At 39.8% G+C, this 20,713-nt stretch overlaps 2 protein-coding genes across 3 annotated transcripts in view; one reads left to right on the forward strand and one right to left on the reverse strand.

The window, feature by feature from the left end:
• The first annotated feature begins 3,597 nt into the window (after positions 1-3,597).
• Positions 3,598-14,324, forward strand: bond (elongation of very long chain fatty acid james bond protein). The gene is made up of 7 exons (XM_033479642.2): positions 3,598-3,778; positions 7,424-7,520; positions 8,003-8,193; positions 9,230-9,319; positions 9,595-9,651; positions 9,739-9,981; positions 11,845-14,324. The coding sequence occupies exons 2-7, from the start codon at positions 7,460-7,462 to the stop codon at positions 12,001-12,003; spliced, it is 801 nt and encodes a 266-aa protein (XP_033335533.1). The 5' UTR covers positions 3,598-3,778; positions 7,424-7,459; the 3' UTR covers positions 12,004-14,324.
• A 1,158-nt stretch (positions 14,325-15,482) lies between these two features.
• sit (stuck in traffic) overlaps positions 15,483-20,713 on the reverse strand; it is a 135,410-nt gene continuing 130,179 nt past the window's right edge. For both annotated transcript variants that reach the window (XM_033479639.2, XM_033479638.2), the window contains exons 5-6: positions 19,617-19,732; positions 15,483-18,545 (exon numbers count right to left, since the gene is read on the reverse strand). In XM_033479639.2, coding sequence (XP_033335530.1) covers positions 18,294-18,545; positions 19,617-19,732 — 368 coding nt within the window. In that variant the 3' untranslated portion in view covers positions 15,483-18,293. The remainder of the gene's footprint in view (positions 18,546-19,616; positions 19,733-20,713) is intronic.

Here is a 20,713-nt window from a genome sequence, read left to right on the forward strand (position 1 = left end):
ATTTCGATCCAGCGCCGCTACAGTGTAACCTTTCCAGGCATATCCCGTTGACTTACTTCGAAGCAAATCCGTCCGGCAGCCGCCTCGAAAAAGCTGTCCGCAGATTTTGTCCGAGTTTATTACCGCCACCGAAGAAATACTCCGAAAAAGCTAACCTGACAGAGACCTAACCTATGAATTTCCGACCGTTCGCCAAGAAATCGTTGATTTAAGGCCCCATAATTCCTGGCTATTAAATCCGGTTTACTGCTCTGCGCAGTTACTTCGTGATCAACATTGTTGCATTGACGTTGCTTCTTGCAACGTACCTCTGCGTTTAGGAACTTTCCACTTCACAGATTCGGAAAAATCTGCGTTTCCTTATGGCAGTGATTATCTTTTTTTCTTCATCTTTTTAGTAGTGTGCTCTCCTGTTGTCGTTCTGCAATGAAAACAAAGTGAAACATACCTTCATAAAATAGTGGAATTTCTTAAGGGTTCCAGAATTTTACCGGAAACGTAACCTAAAACGACACATTGTATACCATGTGACATGACCATCAAATGGGTAATAGAAGTTGCGTGTCAACTCGTCGATTTTCCCACAAGAAAATACCAAAAAACGACTTCGGTTTTGCAGGTGCATCTTCGATGCAACGATTCAGAGTGCAACGTGTTCGCTTAATTGCAAGAAAAAAAAATGTGAATAATACTTTCACGTAGCTTGAGACGTGTACTATGAAGTAAAAGATCTCCCCCGAAATTTGCTGTGACTTTCAAAAAGAATTACCAAACGCGTGATGTACAAGAGGCGACGTTCAAGAATTAAAGCATTGCCATTTTACCGAGAATATAACCTAAAAAATACATTATGTAAAATGTGACATGATCATCAAATTGGTAATCGAAATCGCGTGTCAACTCGTCGATTTTCCCACCAGAAAATACCAAAAAACGACTTCGGTTTTGCAGGTGCATCTTCAATGCAACGTTTCAGAGTGCAACGTGTTCGCTTAATTGCAAGAAAGAAAAATGTAAATAATACTTTCACGTAGCTTGGGACGTGTACTATGAAGTAAAAAATCTCCCCCGAAATTTGCTGTGTCTTTCAAAAAGAATTACCAAACGCGTGATGTACAAGAGGCGACGTTCAAGAATGCCAGCGTTGCTGTTTTACCGAGTACGTAACCTACAAAACTACATTATATAAAATATGACATAACCGTCCAGTGGCCGATAAAAAGTTTCGTATGAACATGGTCGACGTCCCAGAAAAAATTTCCCGGAGTCACATCAAGTTATTTTCATTGCAATTATGTGCTACTTTTCTGTCTAATTGCGTCGTTTGTATCCATTAATTAAAATGCAACAACAAACCGGTCTCGACCATAATATTGTACAAGTTAGCGTTAACGCCTCGATTCGGCCGCGGGCGACCGATTCAGCGTCGTTTCTCATTTTAGCGCCGCCGGGCCCTAGTGTCGTCATTGTTTGACCTCTCTAAAGAGTTTAACGGGGCCTTTATTCCGGTCAAACAATCGAGCAAGAATTTCGCAAACACGCGCGGCGCAGACTGCATCGATGGCAAACATTCCGTCGGCCCGATGACACCGACGTTTCCCGACGTTCCTGCAAATGATGCAACACGTCCGATCACGTGTTACACTTTTCCGCCGATGTTGGCGTACGCTCCGACGATCTCCCGGTGCGCGGCGCGCCGACCTGGATCGTCGGGCAGGGCGACGACATTCTGCGAGCCAGGCCACCGGTTTGCATGCAAAACGAGTGAACCGCCGTGTCCGGGCGGCTTGGTCCCGCTGATACCCGATAACTGGACTCCTAGACTTTCATCCGCTGGTCCACTTCGAGGCTACCGTTGCACCGAATCGCCGACAACCGCCGGCAGAGTTGCGTCGTCGTGCTGCGCGGTTACCCGCGTTTTCTGTGCGACGCGGGCCGATTCGACGGAGCCGTCAAGGACGAAAGAATACGGGAGATTAGGGGACCGAGAGTTCGGAGACACGGAGGATCAAGGAGCCGAGGAGACTCTTTGGGATTAAGGACGTTTAAGGACCCAAAAGAGGCAGAGAATAAAGGACAGAAGGAATCGAAGACTCACAGAGTGCACAAAGACCGAAGGAACTAGGGACTGAAGGACCCAAAAATCACAAGCAATTAGGGGCCTGAAAATTGAGAAGACCCAAAGGGAAGAAAACCGAAGGAACTAAGGACGTTTAAAGGTCCAATGGGACCCAGGGATATCGAGACCCCAGCATTCAAGGAACTAAGGGCCCGAGGACTCAAGAACCCGTTAAAGACCAAGAGATCCAAGGACCTAAAGAATTAAGGATTCGAGAATCAAGGAATCCAAGGACACAAAAAAACCAAGGGCCTAAGGGCCCAGAAATTCAAAGACCCGCGAAACCAAGGACTCAAAAACCTCAAGGAACGAATCGAGAAATTAAAAATCTATAGTGGTCCGGGAATCAGAAATCGAACTCACGGAATCAAAAATCTGACGAACTAAGGGTCTAACGACCCAAAGAACCGAGGGCCCAAGGACCAAAATAACGAACGATTCAAGGTGTCGACAAGACAAGAACTTAAAGAACAAAAAATCGAAGTACTCAAAATATAAAAAAGCTAAGAACTGAATTGAAAAGCCCAAAGAATCAAGGGCCCGAAGTCCCAAAGAACGAAGTACTAAAAAGAAAATAATAAAAAAGTAGAACTCAAGGAATAGAAATCCCAAAGGCTCGAAGTATCCAGAAACCAAAGAACCCGATTAATAAAACAGTCCAAGGACTTGGTCTAATGAAGGGCCCATGGACCGAAAACCCAGATAATCCGAAAGTCAAGGTTTCAGAAATCGAAAGACTGAAAGTATCAAAAAACCAATAACTCAAGGGATGACAAATCGAAAGACTCGCAGTAACAAAAATCCGAAAATCCAAAGTCTCAAGATCTAAGCGGCCCAAGGCCCCGAACAAAGAAAGGACTAGAGGTATCATAAAAATAAAAACTCGAGGAATCGAGGATCTAAAGGCTGAGAGCATCGAAAAGCCAAGGGACCCAATTAATAAATAATCCAAGGACCCAATCCAATCGAGGGCGCGAGGCCCCAAAATCCCGAGAAACCAATAACCCAGGGAATCAAAGATCGGAGGGCTGAAAATATCAAAGAATAACGTGACTCGAGTAGTAAGAAATCCAAGGACCCAACAGTACCAAGGGCCTAAGGCCCCAAAAGCCAAAAAATAAGAAGTCCAAGGAATCGAAAGGCTGGAATTATTGAAAAAAGGAGTGGTACTTGAAGGACCCAATCTAATTGAGGACAATTGGGTCCTCGGACCCAAAAATCTTCGGCAGGCCCTATCGAGTGCCCGTAGTTCGAAAGTTCCGGTCTATTGGTCGCGAGAGTCTATGTGAAACTGCGTCATGTGTGAATCGGTATTAGGTGAATCGCGTAAAGCGTCGTCGCCGACGACCTTGAGACTGTAGATCGTTTCACAACACTGTTCTGCATTTTCATCCCTTCCTCCGTCACCAAGCTGCCCCCCAGTCGGCCGGCGGAAACGATGATTTAATGACCATACAGCGGTGGTAACGGTGGTGGGGTCCGACACGCAGGACATTATCGGGGTTTTGGTCCTCTTGGCCGCGACTTTCGACGCTGGATGATCAGTTTTTGGTTAGCAGCTGTACCTTCACCACTCAGCCGGCTCTCCGGGATAACGGAGACGGGACACATCGCTGACCTGGCTGCAGTCACGCCGCAAGAGAACTCGGCGGAAACAAGGTGAGCTCGATTCGAACGAGTTCCACGCGATCTGGAGTTCGTTTACGTGCTTTTCCAATTAAATTGGTTATATCGTTCGTTGTTCGTCTTTTGACAATCGGTCCGCGGATTTTGTGCATTTCCGACGAAGTTGACCGGGTCGGAAAGAAAATTGTAAAGAAAATATTTTTAAATTATGTTGAAGTTGTTTAAATTTCTCGAAGAAATTATTAGAGCAAAGACATTGCAATTCTCGTTTTTTCCATAAAAATACGCAGGCCAACTTTTGACATTTTGATGCTCAGTGAGGGAAGGTGTAATGATTTTGGGGTGTTCCGGTGAAGTTATGGTTGAGGGACTCATCTACAGCAAGATCATTATTATTATTATTAGATTATTATAGATTTTTTTTTTCATAGAAATATTGGTATCATGATTTTCTATGTTCCATTATTTATTGATGTTCACGTAGATATACGAAATAGCAGTGGTTTATTTTGTTTATTCAAAGTGTGAAAGTTATATTAATTTTCTTTTCGTAAAAATATATATTGTAACGATTTTTTATATTTCTTTATTCGTTGATGTCCATTTAAATATACTAATTAAAAATGATTCGAGTGCGTTTTTTTTCAAAATATTGTCCAGTAAGATTAACTTCAAAAGAAATTAGTGTTGCTATTATGTACTCAGTGACTCTTTAAAAATGATGAAAAATTATCGCCTTTCTGGTCTTGGTAAAAATATCAGAATTATTTTCTATATTTCTTTATTCGTTGATATTCATTTAAATAGAAATGCTTCAAGTATGTGCGTGTGTGCGTGCGCGCGCGTCCGCGTGCGCGTGTGTGTTTTAAATACTGACCAGTAAAATTAATTGAAAAAGAGATTAGTATTGCACTTATGCACTTAGTGATTTTTTCTTTAAATGCTTCACAATTATATTTAAATTATAATCACATACAACTACAATTGTGTACAGAAGTCAATGGAAATAAGTTCGAATATTTATACCAATAAATTGTTCATCGTCGATCTCTCTGTTCTAGTCGTTTCAGCATTCGTGTCCATCTCGAAATGTTTAAATATTTATTCATACTTAAGGTCACGCGAAGGTCATGCCATTACGTCTTGATCTCAGCTATCATGATATAATTACGGAAACATGTAGCCCCGTTTGAAAAAAACATCGATGACCTTGAAATCTCGAAAGATATGACCTTCGAAAAGAAATGATTTCCACTCTGCAACATTTGCCCCTTCGAACCATACAATCTGTTCCTCTATCATTTTTTAGTATCGTCAACGATAACGAAGATATTGCTAATTACAATAGCTTTAATGAAACATCTCGTATATTATACACATTATTTACATATTATTTTACACAGTCAGGAAACACGAAACACGCGTGTTCATATTTAATGGGCGCGACAAGTAGGGTGGATTTATAGAAAATTCGCGGCAACAGGACTCGGAATTAACCGGCGCGCAACGCTCGCGACTGCCTACATGTTACACGCACGCACGCGTACGAAGCAACAGGCACACGCGCCTGAGATGTTCCAAGCCGAAAGTAGCGACCACGATGAGCGAGACGCGGGATGGGAGTCCGGTGACGTGGCCCTCGCGATTCTCACGTTGCGTGTTAATTCCGAGCCCTGTCTTACGCCATTCAAGGGCCACTGCCTTTCTTATTGGACCGTGAGCTGGCAATCTCGAATCACCGCGGAGATCAGTGCCATTTTTAATAAAAAAAATATCACCGACAATAAATGTTCCTAGAATTATTATTAATTTATTTGTCAATTTTTGTCAACATAATTTTTATGTTACCTCAGCGAACGACACGACAATTTTTTAATCAATCGTTAGCAAGCAGACATTCGGACGAACCGGGTTCAAATTGACCCGGGCACCGCCATGGGATTTTTGAAAGTTCAAAACATGATCGGTTTAAATGCGTCATCGGCTCGTTCGGCTACAAACTGTTGCACAATCGATCGACTTCACTTCCGAATCGTGGACGATTCCGATTATTATTGCCCTATTTCTGTTACGCGACCCGACCTCGATTAATTTTCCTCGACGTCGTCGCGGACATTCGTTTGTCCTCGCACGGCTGACACGGTTCACACAGAGCGCCCTTTATATTCTAAAAATTAATTTTTCTTTACAGTTGTAATTCTTTTCACACGTTTGTGACGCAACCGGTACTGCAACATTAAACGCAATAATACCGATAACAATCGTTCGAATAATTCGTCTGAAATCCTGCGATTTTATACTGACGGTCTTATGACGGGCAGAACATCTGCACTGTTCAATCGAAAAATATTAATGTGCGTAATTATGCATTACAATTTCATTCATTCCGACGTGTGTTGTTAACGTCGACCTAGTTATGTCTAATTCATTGTAAATTTTATGCCTTCGTGACGAGGATGAGCAAGCGAAACGCAAAACGGTTAAATGAATCAATTTTTTTTGCATAATTCTAATTCGAGACCAACGTGGATAATTCTGATTTTGCATAACGCGAATTCGGAACCAACGTAGATAATTTTGATTTTGCATAATTGATCGGAATTTGGTATTGACACAAGAAACACTGCCAGGCGCGGCCGAACGGTATTAATAACAATTCTCTGGATAAATCGAATAGTATTTAATAATCATTCGCGTTATTTTGCAGCGATGTTCCTACACAGCAACATTCTATCGAATTTTAATAATATCCATCCGAATTATTTGTCTCCATCGTTTCCATGCTCTTGATATTTTAATCAACTTGATATTTTTTAATTACCTTTGATACTTTAATTAGCATTGATATTTTAATTAGCTTGATATTTTATCAGCTTAATATTTTTATTAGCTTGATATTTTTATCAGTTTAATATTTTTAGCAGCTTAATATTTTTATTAGCTTGATATTTTTATCAGTTTAATATTTTTAGCAGCTTAATATTTTTATTAGCTTGATATTTTTATCAGTTTAATATTTTTATTAGGTAGATATTTTTATCAGTTTAATATTTTTATTAGCTTGATATCTTTATCAGTTTAATATTTTTATTAGCTTGATATTTTTAACAGTTTAATATTTTTATTAGCTTGATATTTTTAACAGTTTAATATTTTTATTAGCTTGATATTTTTATCAGTTTGGTATAATAATTAGCTGAATATTTTTAACAGCTTAATATTTTTATCAGATTAATATTTTTATTAGCTTGGTATATCAATTTGCTGAATATTTTTAACAGCTTGATATTTTTATTAACTTGATATTTTTATCATCTTAGTATTTTCAGCGGCTTAATATTTTTATTAGCTTGATATTTTTATCAGTTTATTATTTTTATTAGCTTGGTATGTTTATCAGCTTTGTATATTAATTAGCTTAATATTATTTTTCAGTTTCATATTTTAATTAGCCTGATATTCTTATTAGCTTGATATTTTTATCAGCTTAGTATTTTTATTAGCTTGATATTTTCATTATCATCTGATCGTTTCCAGTATCCTTCGCCATTTATTGTATTCTAAACAAACTCTGCAATAAATGTAATCGCAAGTCAAATTAGCCTGAACGTAAGGCGAATAAAAATTTTTCGACCTACCGCGACAATAACAATAATGATAACGATATTTTAATTTCAGAACTCATTCGACAATACTGCCAAACAGACCACCGACATGGCGAGCATAATTCACCAGATAATCAGCAACTACGACGAGATCGAGGAGATCAACAGCGGTAATTTTAATGATTTTTTGACTAATACGTCAAAATTTATCTAATTACAGAATTATCTCATCAAAGTAAATATTTCGATTATCGAAGTTACAACGAGGTAACGATTGACAGAAAGAACAATCTTTTACAATAATTATACTCGAGAAAATTCATTTTATGACCAAAAATTCAATTCGTATCATTGTAATCTTAATTAGTAAAAATAAGAGTACATTTATGAATGAATATACGAGAGGAATAAATTACTTGTAAATTTACAACAATAATATTAATTTTCTTTTCTTTTATTCAACTATTTCAATGTAATAAGTAATTCTTTCTTGTAGACCGAGATTGATAGAAGGTTATATTGATAATAATATACCTTCTGAGATTAGTTTTTTTAAATTCAGAGTAAAAAATAATTAATTATAATTCCTACCTTAGCCGTTGATCGGAACAAACAATTGAAAGAAATTTAATCGTGAATTGCGATTTCTCAGAGATAAAGGTGCCAACATGGCCGTTGATGGGGTCCCCTGGACCGATGCTGACCATCGTTGGCTGCTATTTGGCGTTCATTTTGAAGGTCGGGCCACGAATGATGGAGAAGAAACCCGCCTACCAATTGTCCAATGTTATGATCGCTTACAACGCAGTCCAAGTCGCCTTGAGCTTCTTCCTCGTTATGCGGGTAAACGATTTCTGCGATTTGCTCGCATATATCGATTTTGAAAATGTCATCTCAAACCCAAGCTCCCGAAGAATTGGTCAAACTCCGTAGAATCTCGTTTGGATTCGAAAAATTTCAAGAGAAAAAGGTAGCTTTAGCTTTCCTCTCGGGTTTGCAGCAAACAAGCCTGATCGAAACAATCATGTTTGACGAGGTGTAAAAGTAGAGAGTTCACCCTTTAAAATAAGCCCAAGTAGACCGTTGTACGATTTTTTCTCACGAAGTTACAGCAGTTCCAACATCCTGAATTTTTTATCATAGTTAACTTATTGATTGTGAACGACGAGTATACTCGTCATGAAGAAATTACATTTTCCGTATGTAATAAGGTCCTGTCGTGACGAACTGACAATTTTTGGAATAATAAATATACTTGACATGATGAAATGACAATTTTTGTTGCGACGAGTATACTCGTCACGAAAAAATAGCAATTTTTGTTACAAAGAGTACACTCATATTGAAGAAGCAGCATTTTCTGAAATGATAAGTATGCTTGATACGTGGAAATGGCAATTTTTATAGCGACGAGTATATTCGTCAGGAAGAAATAGCAATTTTTGTAACAAAGAGTACACTCATCTTGAAAAAACAGCATTTTCTTGAATGATAAGTATGCTTGATATGTGGAAATGGCAATTTTTGTAGCGACGAGTATATTCGTCAGGAAGAAATAGCAATTTTTGTTACAAAGAGTACATTCACTTTGAAGAAACAGCATTTTCGCGAATGATAAGTATACTTGACATGAAGAAATTGCAATTTTTGTAATGACGAGTGTACTCGTCACGAAGAAATGACAATTTTTGTAGTGACGAGTATACTCGTCATAAAGGTATCACAATTTTTACGGTAATAAGAAGACTCGTCATGGAAAAATACCGTCTTTTTATTGTGATAATAAGCAATATATGTCATGAAGAAATGGCAATTTTTGTAGCGATTTCGTCTAACTATATAAATTTGCAATAAATAACATATGGAATGTTGATTGCAGGTATTTCAACCAGGTATAATAGGTGTGATTCTCTCGCCGAGGTGTGGTAAATCGCAACACGCAAAGCTGGACATGCCTCTTCAGCTCGCAGTAAGTAAATTCTCTAATAACATAACGATATTAGATAAATAATAAAATAGCAATATTAAATTAAGAAGATTTGGTCCTCTATTAAAGAATTGAAAGAGTCGCAGAGAATAATTCTTAATACTGACTCTAATTCTGATTTCAACAAAAATTGCTCCTAAGTAAATAAAAGTGTACAGCAAAGATTTAAAACTCAAAGTCCTGGAAGAGGAGGAGAACCTTGTAAATTTATTAAGACCTCAAACGTTTGTTGAATAATGCCAAGTTATTTCATACAGGTGTCAACGACTGCCTGGTGGTACCACATTGCGAAGATGGTCGAACTTCTCGACACGGTTAGTTTATTTACATAATAATAGGTGATCTCCTATACAATCATCGGGAAACAAGTACAGTTATGAAAATGATTCTTTCGTTCGCAGGTGTTCTTCGTTCTCCGTAAGAAGCAGAATCAAATCACCTTCCTCCACATCTATCATCACACAATGACTGCTGTCGTCTCGTGGATTTATGTCAGGCTGCTCCCCGGCGAGCAATGCGTTCTTCTTGGCCTGCTCAACTCGTTCGTGCACGTTGTCATGTACACGTATTACCTGCTCACCGCGTTGGGCCCGCAGTACCAGAAGTACCTGTGGTGGAAGAAGTACATCACCTGGCTCCAACTGGTAAGTCGACCTTTTTATTACCATGTCAGGAAAATAGTCCACGAAAATAATCCAGGAAAATAGTCCAGAAAAATAGTTCATGAAAATAGTCCAGGAAAATAGTCTACGAAAATAGTCTAGGAAAATAGTTCACGAAAATAGTCCAGGAAATTGGCCATAAAATAGTCCACGAAAATAGTCTAGGAATATAAAAAATAAATATAAATAAATATAAAATAAATAAAAAAAATAAAAATAAAATAAATATAAAAATAAATATAAATAAATATAAAATAAATAAAAAAAATAAAAATAAAATAAATATAAAAATAAATATAAATAAATATAAAATAGTCCAGGGAAATAGTCCACGAAAATAGTCCAGAAAAATAGTCCACGAAAATAGTCCACGAAAATAGTCTAGGAAAATAGTTCACGAAAATAGCCCACGAAAATAGCCTAGGAATATAGCTCATGAAAATATAAAACCGAAAGATTAATACAGATTAAAATACAATAGAATGTCGTTCAATGAAAAAGTAGTTGCTTTGTCACAATATTTAAATTTTGTCTTGACTGATTTCTGAAATGAATGCTATTATACGTTTACATATAAAGCAAGTTAGACAATAAATAATTTAGTAATCATTCAAGAAAATAGTAATTGAAAAGAATAGTACTTCAAAAGTATAGTAATTGAAAAGTATAGTAATTCAAAAGAATATAGTAATTCAAAAGTATATAGTATTTCAAAAGTGGTCGCATTTCACGATAAATACTCCAGCCAGTAATTGAATAATAAGTTATATGTAATAAGTTCATCTCAGCGTTAAATGAGCGACTGTTTGTGCACGCATGTTTGGTTTTAATCGATTTAATTTTAACGAATTCAAGAATAATATGCACTGCTTTATTCATAGCCTCGTGGCACAAAAAGGATGTACATGACACGCGATTATGCTAAACGCACTGTCAAATGCTTTCGAATTCCCGATCATTGTTCAATTTTGAATTAATTGTCTGCTGACATCGTCCATCTATAATATAAGCGACATCATTTTAGTGAACAATTAAGAAATTTCAAAACAGGAACACGATTTCAAAAAATAATCACTGAAAGTATTTTCGGAAATTGAACAACATATACTGGACATCTGAAAAGTGTAAGCCTTTGAAAGAGGTTATCCTCGAGGTCATTTGTAGTAACGTTTTCCTTAGCGAAAATTTTCTCCGCAGCTTCGTTAACGAGTTATTAGCGAAAAACGCGGACCAATCAACGAACGGGTACTGCTGACTGGCGCGTCAGTAGCCGCGCGAGAATTCGTCCGTTGTACGAGCTCTCCGATTGGCCCGTCTATTTCCGCCAATAACTCGCCAACGAAGCCGCGGAGAACATTTTCGCAAAGGAAAACATTTCTCGTAATGACCTCAGGAACCATCTCAAACCATCTCAAAGGTTCACAAAATTTTCGGGACCACCTGTATAATCTTTGTAGACGAAGAAGAAAATTCAATCAAGAGATTTTGATTTGTAAATCAGCATAAGAATATCTGAAAATACCGAAACAGAAGATAGTAATGAAATGAAAAAATTTGTAGAATTTTCATTATTGATGTCGCGTATCTAATTTTATACAGGGCGGTTCCTTAATTACTGCACACATTTTCTTCGAGCATTTCCATTGATTTTGTTTCCAACAGAAGTTCTAAAAAAAAAATATAATTTATAAAGAAATATATAAAAGATTACTATATAACGTAAAAAAAATTACTATCCCATCGTTGAAAAATCAGGGACGTATTATCTTAGTTTGTATTATTGTAGTTCACGCCAAGATGTGTTTCATTCGACAAATGATGAAGTTTTTGCATGACTGTGTACAGGTGCAGTTCGCCATAGTGCTGAGCTACCTGTTCATGGTGCTGGTACGGGACTGCCAAACGCCGAAGCCGCTCACGTACTTCATGATGGCGAACATGATAATCTTCCTGTACCTGTTCGGTGACTTCTACAGGAAAGCTTACAAGCCGAAGAAAGTCTAACCGGAATTCCAGAGCTGTGGCGCCCTCTGCGCCGATTGGCGACGACAGTTAGGTCGACGAGCCTGCGCATTCGGTAACACGGTCCAACGAATTCCTAGCCAACGAGAGAGTGACTCAGTGGACAATCTCCTGCCCAATTAATTACCGAAATCGTTTAAATGTTCGAACGATTCGGTTCCAGCAACGACCCGATTCGATTCAAGTAATTCCGTTTAAATTCGAAGAACTAGTTTATGGAACTAGGCCGGACGTGTTCGGACAAGCTCGTAGCGCGCCATCGAACTGGGCCAGGTAACCGGAAAACGTGGAAAGGTGGGCGAGCATAATTGTTCCCGAATCTCGAAAGCTAACGGGCCAGCCGGCGATCCAGGCCAGTGGGACCGGCCGGAGACGCGACCGCGACTCATCTTTGCCTTGCTCGGGTGGGGGGGACGAACGAAGAAAGCCTAGACCGAGCCCACATCGCTCGAGGCTCCCTCGGTCCAAGTCGACTGTGACCCAAATACGAGCCGGCTAAAGAGAGAAAGAGAGGCGTCGCTTTCGCTCACTTGTCGCCAGCCGATTCATCGACCTGCTAACTCGATCCCACTCTGTCTACTCGCTCGGTCATGCTCCACGAAGTCGGTTTTACGGTAGATTTGACGATGTAGGTGACCTTTCGGTAATTTGCATTTTTTTTTTTTAGCGAACCCTGGAGGCGACGATATTTATTGAGATTTTTAGGACGTTGACGTTTCGATGCGGTGACTAGCTCTGTTTTGGCTGAGTGATACTATTTTTTTGGACATTGAGAAATAACTGAGACCTAACCTAGAGCTAACCTAGACTTAATGTAGGCCTAATTAAGACAAATATGTACGCTTTTAATCTCTTAGCTGAGCGATGCAATTTTTTGGACATTGCGAAACGTAACCTAGACCTAACACAGACCTAATACAGATCTAACTTAGAACCTAATCTAAAAACTTAGACCTAACACAGACCTAATACAGATCTAACTTAGAACCTAATCTAAAAACCTAGACCTAACACAGACTTAATACAGATCTAACTTAGAACCTAATCTAAAAACCTAGACCTAACACAGACCTAATACAGATCTAACTTAGAACCTAATCTAAAAATCTAGACCTAACACAGACCTAATACAGATCTAACTTAGGGCCAGCATACACTTATAACGTTCAAGTCATTTTAGAAGCAGAAAACTACCAATTTAAGAAATTTATAAAAGTATAGGTTAGTTTTGGGACCCGTCCATCTTACGTCTAGGTTAGGTGTCCACACGCAATTAGTAAAAATCATCTGAGCAGAAACTTGTGTTCTGTTCAATGTCTTTTAGAATCTGGAGTCTTGACTCGCGAAAAACTTAACCTCTAGATCTAACCCAAACCTGACCCAGACCTAACCTAGACCTCGAAATATTATCGTAAAGCGTAAAGTATACTAGTCATTCGCAGCTAACGGGTTAACTTTGTGTAACGTTTGTTGTGGCACTTCCCAATAGAGATTGAATCGTTTCTATTTTATAAAAAGTTCTTCCGTGAAAATATTGGTGACGCGTTCTCGCGTCATCCGCACTCAAGCGAGAAACTTCGATGGCATATACCCGCGTCATAAGTTGCCAATTTGTTACTCCTTCACCCATCGATATTTATCGAATGCTGCGGAGATTTAAAAAATAGATCGCTGGCTGTTCGACTGCGGTATGAGTATATACCGGGTGAACAAAATAACTTGATGGATTGGAGCCGCCGTGTCAGTTGACGCGTTCAGAGAATCGCCGGAACAAAGAGCACGTTCGCCTAGTTCTTTTCCTCGTTTGTCCGTAGCCACCGTTACATCGCCGCTGACAAAATCTTTTGTACGGTGATTAATACGAATTTCAGCCCGGTTGTCCGACGACTTTGTAGAATTTCACGGCTTACGTCGCCGAAATTCTAAAAGCCGGCACGCATATTTACGAGGCTCCGCGAGAGTGCGCGCAACGTGTCGAAGTGATTTTTTCCGATGGACGATGTTCGAGTTCCACCGACGGTCGGAACAAAGAAAACCGATTCCCGCGCGAGAAAATACTCCTGGCCGCGCCGAACGTGAAGTCGATCGAATGTCGCTGGTTCGTTCGAGAACGTGCCGAATGTTCTCGAGCGATCGACAAACCTTTTCTAATCGACAAATCTTTTTCGCGTAATGTATCTGTCGCGATTAACGGCGGAACGAACGTTGCTGTCAGCCAAGACACCTGCGAACCATTTATATTTTTTATGTAATTAACGAAACACGGTTCGGGTATGTAAATATAAAAGACATTATTTATTAAAGTCACAGCTCGTACGTTCGTCACCTTCCCCGCTCCACTTCCTTCCGCCTGAAATGTGATTGATAATTATTTGCAACATGGTCGTTCTTTTCGATTACGATGAAAATATGTTATACAGTTCGAGGTTTCGAACAACTTCTTCCTTTGCATGAAATGTCTGTCTGCTTTAGTTTCTAAGATATTCGCGAAGAACTGTCGACCTAACTCAGACCTAACCTACAATTGACTTAAACCTAACCGCAAATTAATTCCAATTTGAATAGACAGTTGAAATTCAAAAGATATATATTTTTGCGCATATTATTTTATTTATTTTGCGCTTATTATAGAGATTGTTCGCAATTATCTTGACAACCTATCTCAAGGTCGTTGAAAAAGATGAGGTACCCATTCGATGGATTGCTGTCCCAAGTGAAAAAAAAAGAAAATTAAGAATTGAAATAAAATTGAGAAAGTAAAATTACGAACTCGGATAACATAGAGAGGATAGAATTAGAAATTAAAATGAGATGAGAAAAGTGACATTAAAGATGAAAGTAAAATGAAATGAAATAAAATAAAATTAGATATTCAATTAGAATAACGAAAGTGAAAGTAAGAATTAAAATAAAATGAAAAATGTAAAGTTAACGATCAACGTAAAATGAGAAGATTAAAGCTAACAATTAATGTAAAACGAGAAAATTAGAAATAAAAATTCAAATAAAATTAAGAAAATATAATCGTAAATTCTAATAAAATTAAAAGGAAGGAAAATTGGAAATTCAAATGAAATTAAGTAAAATAAAATTAGATATTCAAATGGAATAACGAAAGTGAATGTAGGAATTAATATAAAATGAAAAATGTAAAGTTAACGATTAATGTAAAATGAGAAGATTAAAGCTAACAATTGATGTAAAACAAGAAAATTAGAAATAAAAATTCAAATAAAATTAAGAAAGTAAAATTGGATGTTCAAATAAAGTAAAATAAGATAAAATTAGAAATTCAAATAAAATGGAAATAGTAAAATTAAGGATTAATGTAAAATGAAAACAAAGTAAGCTGAAACATTGAAATAAAATGAAGAAAGTGAAATATAAAATTCACACGCGAAAAGTATTGAATAAATAAAGAATACGGAGCGTGCTGCGATCGAACATTGATTAAATCGTACTCCAATAACGATAATTTTATTCTACACTATGTTATACATGCTTGGTATGTTACAAAACGATGCTGCCGTATAATCGTGTGTCCGGCACGTTGGGATCAACGAATCCAGTGTCTTCGGCGTAGCGTCCGACTTTTGCGAAGAGACGATTCGTTCGTAAGGAGAGAAACAAGAGAACTATTGAGAATAAGGAAGAACTATTGCTATTTACATAACATGGTTTGCTGTTTCCACGCACATGAAGTTAACCTACTGTGTATCATTGCGTACCGAGAAACTGGATATTTTCAGTTTCAGCACGATAGATCGACGAATTACCGTGACATTGTTTAACGCTGCGAAGCGACGTCCTTCGGATTTATTAATCATCCGAATTCGTACCTGAATGAGCTGAAAATTGTCGACAGACCGAACGGTCATTAATCCTGGAAAGGCTGGACCTTGAACACTCACTTTCAAAAGAGACCAAAAAGCAAACCGCGGTTCTGTTCATGCTCGTTTTAGTATTCCGGACGCCGAGCATTATCTTCCGTCACCAGTTTTCTTTCATTGACAAATAGTCCCCATTTTTGTAATTTAAAGAAGTGAATTTCGCAGTGACTTATTTATGCTGGAAACTGAAACCAAAGTCCTAAATTTCAGAGTCCCAGAGAACAAAATGTAAGATCCAGTTTTTGAGGGATGTTCCAGAATGCAGGGACCTAGGTTCCTTTTAACAGTATATAGATTGCTGGAGCGAATCTATTTGACTCATTTACGATTTTATATATATAATAGATTATAGATAATTTATTTTAACTATTTTAATTTATTTAATTTAAATTTTGATAATTTTTTTTAAACATGTGCTGGCCATGATTCTATCAAAAACCAACATATGTTTAAAAAAAAATTGTTATGTTTATATATAATCTTAATAATAAAATCCTAAATGAATAAAATTGACCCGTTTCGGCCATCTAATATTAAGGGATCCCTAACCTAAGCCCCCAAAATGATTATTGTAAAATAATTATTGTTCCAATACCTAAGAACCAAGAACAATCTCCAAATATAGTGCAAGATTGAATCATCATCATCTTGGAGGACAATTCCAGGGTACCTGAAAGGAGATCAGAGGTTAAGACTGGGATTAGAAGTAGATCCAACATCTAGGATGACCTAGAAGGGAAGATGCAAAACCGAGACTGGTCTTAAAAAGAAGATCCAGGACCTAGATTGGTCTTGAAAAGAAGATCCAAGACCTAAACTGGCCTTGAAAAGAGGATCCAAAACCTTGACTGGTCTTGAAAAGGGGGTCCATAACCTAAACTGGTCTTGAAAAGAAGATCCAAGACCTAAACTAGTCTTGAAAAGGGGATCCATAACCTAGACTGGTCTTGAAAAGAGGATCCAAGACTCAGACTAATCTTGAAAAGAGGATCCATAACCTAGACTAGTCTTGAAAAGGGGATCCATAACCTAGACTAGTCTTGAAAAGGGGATCCATAACCTAGACTGGTCTTGAAAAGAGGATCCAAGACTCAAACTGATCTTGAAAAGAGGATCCATAACCTAGACTAGTCTTGAAAAGGGGATCCATAACCTAGACTGGTCTTGAAAAGAAGATTCAAAGTCTAGACTGGTCTTGGAAAATAGATGTGACCTTGACCATGAGCAGAAGATCTAAAGCTCAGAGTGGCCTTCAGAAGAATAGTCTAGGTCCAGTTTTGAAGTAACGTTGCAAAATCCGTGAGCCTAGGTGCCTCTTAGAAGACAGTCTAAGCCTCCGCAATGATTATCGAAGATGTGTCTAGGATTCAGGGACCTGGAACATCCTCCAGAAATGATCACGCGTGGTAGAATGATTCTTGGGGATCAATTGAAGGACTTGGGTTCGTTGGGAGACGATGCTAAAGCTAGGATGATCTTCAAAGAAATATCGATTCGCCTCTAAAAGAAGGTTCAAGGTTCAGCTTCTGAAGGATCCTAATCAATTTAATCAACTCTTGTCGAAGTTTCAAGTGCTCTTAAACCCTGGTCTATTTGAAAAATGGCGCATAAACGAAAGTACAGTCCAAGCTCGCATTTTTATAATCGACAAGAAAGGATTGAAAAGTAATAAATTTCGCTTCGCAATAAATTCGAGACCTCGATAAAGGGGACACCGAGTGCGAAGGTAGCCACAGCAGAATTAGGATCAGCAAAATTCTGTCGGCGGGGCCCCCTGGTAGTTTCTCCTGGATAATTGCTCGGTGCAAATGAAAGAAAGCTGGCCGATCGCGAAGAGCCAATCTTGAACGCACGGATAATCGATGGCGGTCGATGATTGGCTGCCAGGATCCGCCAGGCCCGCTTCCGCGCGGAGAACAGCGTTGCCATAAGTCCCATAAGCTTCGCTTGGACGCGGTCGCCGTAGCCGAAGCGCCGACTCCGACCTTGAAACCCTGGCCCCGTCGCATGCTCGCGCTATCTAGGGCCGGCCCGTACCCTAATCATGCTCATCCAACGCGTGGACATGAGTTTTCTATACAGTGGGCCAGTTATCTATGTACATCGTGTTCGATCTGCCAGGGCATTCCGGTCGGATCCAGCTGGTTCCGGCGGGGCGCAGGGTCACGCGTGGCCTTGAAGGACATTCCTGAGTCTGCGACGGGTCGCGTCACCGCGCGACGAGTCCCGAACATGGAAACGCTTGTAATAACGCGTCTTCTCGTAGGACCGGTCGACGTCTCGACGTCGAAAAGAGGACTTGGGAAGCGTCGGTGGTGGCACGAAGATGCTGCCGATGGTTGATCCTCTTCCCGGTCCGCGAGCTTTCCAGATCCTTCGGGATTAGTCCGTCTTCCCTTTGCCGTTCTGCAACCGGCCGTTGTCCGTCTGCGTCGCTGGGTCGGTCTCCTTCGTTGAGCAGGGTCTGGACCCCTTTCGGTCACGTTGATGCTGGTACGAGACGTCGTAGAAGTCCGCGAAGAGGAAGTAGAAGAAGATCGCGTTCGGGAGGATGAAGAACAGTGACCACTTCGGATAGTCGCAGTCGTAGAACAGCAGCTGGCAGCTGTGCAGGAAGGCGAGGCAGAATTGGCCCTGCGGAGAAGAGGATGTCAGTAAATCTTCGAAGGTTCTTCAGGGTGACCCGTAATTATGTTAACAGTTGGGAAGGGGCGATTCCTGAGGTCATTTCAAGTAACTTTTTCCTTAGCGAAAATGTTCTACGAGGCTTTGTTTACGAGTTATTCGCGAAAAACACTGACCAATGAGAGGCGAGCACGGCTGACGCTCTGCCCTCGCGAGCAATGAGATGCGAGCACGGTTGACGCTTCGCCTCTGCGACCGATGAAAGACAAGCATGGCTGACGCCCCGCCCTCGCAAGCAATGAGGGGCGAACACGGCTAACGCCCCGCCCTCGTGACCAATGAGTGGCGAGCGCGGCGACGCCCCACCATCGTGACTACTGCCGCTGGGTTAGACGGCCGGCGCGACGCGGCATTCACCGCAAGGGGCGGAACGCCTACCGCACTCGCTCTTCGATTGATCCGTGTTTTTTATGAATACAGTAATTTCTCCTGGAATTGCCAAATTTCGAGTTGCTGTAAATTTCCTTGTGCTAATTGGTGTCATGTGGCCTCCGAATTGCCTTCGAATCGTGTCGTGTGGCTTCCGAATTGGAAAAAGAAGTTAAGTGATCGTTTTTATTTTCTGTATTCGAGTCTCGAGCCGCAAGATTTGAAGAATCGCGACTTAGTATTCTCGGATCTGCCGATTTCAATTCTGATCCCCGAACATTTCTGGGAGAAATTACTGTGACTCGTAAACGAAGGTGCAGATTGCATTTTTGCTAAGGAAAAATTTACTTCAAGTCACGTCAGAATTCTCCCCTGGTTGTTAATATAATTACGGGACAGCCTGTAGAGGTTTGAAGGTTTTAATGGTCTAGTTCAATGTATTATACTCATAAAAAGTCGCTGTGCAAGGAGTGGGGGCAGGCGACGCATGCGCGGGACTCTCGCACAGCGGCGTGGCGCGTCTACCGGGCGAACATTATAATTCTGAACTGCCACGACGACGCGACGCGCATGCGTCACTTACCCCCACTCCTTGCGTAACTTATTTTCCTGTACGCATTGATCTAGCCTCTTCGGAGGTCGGTGACTCACCATTTGGAGGGTCGTGATGTACTTCTTCCACCACAAGTACTTCTGATACTGAGGCAACAACGCAGCCAGCAGGTAGTAGGTGTACATGATGATGTGCACGAAGCTGTTGATGACACCTGTGGAGGACAAAAGCAGGCATTTACTGGATCGGTAAGAAGTAAGTGGTAGAAACTTGTGGTTAGAGGATGGACTTAGATCATGGATGAGGACCTGGGACAATCCTTGAAGGATGAGCTATGATTCAGGATACTATATCATCCTGTACGATTGATGCTAAGTCGAATAATAGCTGACAGAAGACATTACAGAAGATCAGGAACCTAGGACGATCTCGAAAGGGAGGGGGGGGGGGCGGTCCAACATCTAGTTTGACTTCAAAACGCAGATCCGAAAGCTAGGGTGACCTTGACAAGAAGTTCCAAAAGCTAGTTTTACCCTCAAAAAGGAGAACTTAGAAAGAAGATACAAAACTTAGATTCATCTCGAAGAGAAGATGCAAAACATAGGTAGGCCCTGAAGAGAAGTTTCAAAAGTTAGTTTTATCCTGAAAAGAAGATGGAGAACCTAGTCTAGCTTTTGAAAGAAGGTTCAAAACCTAGATTTACCTTGAAGAGAAAATCAAAAACCTAGGTTGGACTTGAAGAGAAGTTCCAACAGCTAGTTTTAGCCTGAAAAGAAGATGTTAAACCTAGCCTGATCTGCGAAAGAAGGTCCAAAACCTAGGTTTACCTTGAAGAAAAGATGGAGAACCTAGGTTGGTCTTGAAGAGAAGTTCCAAAAGCTAGTTTTACCCTCAAAGAAAGATATAGAACCTAACCTGGTTTTCAAAAGAAGGTCCAAAATCTAGGTTTACCTTGAGGAAAGATCGAAAACCTAGGTTGGCCTTGAAGAGAAGCTCCAGAAGCTAGTTTTACCCTGAAAAGAAGACGTAGAGCTTAGCCTGGCCTTGAAAAGAACGTCCAAGACCTAAGTTTACCTCGAAGAGCAGATCAAAAACCTAGGTTGACCTTGAAGTGAAGCTCCAAAAGCTAGTTTTACCCTGAAGAAAGGATGAAGAACTTAGGTTCACCTCGAGGAGAAGTTCAATAACCTGGTTT

This window comes from Megalopta genalis, chromosome 14 (genome assembly GCF_051020955.1).
Source record: "Megalopta genalis isolate 19385.01 chromosome 14, iyMegGena1_principal, whole genome shotgun sequence".
Lineage (NCBI taxonomy): Eukaryota > Metazoa > Arthropoda > Insecta > Hymenoptera > Halictidae > Megalopta > Megalopta genalis.

Excerpts from the sequence above, each read along its gene's own strand:
- bond (XM_033479642.2), top strand. The coding sequence starts at position 7,460 with ATGGCGAGCATAATTCACCAGATAATCAGCAACTACGACGAGATCGAG. Across the intron at positions 9,652-9,738 it reads TGGTCGAACTTCTCGACACG|GTGTTCTTCGTTCTCCGTAA; the intron begins GTTAGTTTATTT and ends TTTCGTTCGCAG. Across the intron at positions 9,982-11,844 it reads ACATCACCTGGCTCCAACTG|GTGCAGTTCGCCATAGTGCT; the intron begins GTAAGTCGACCT and ends GACTGTGTACAG.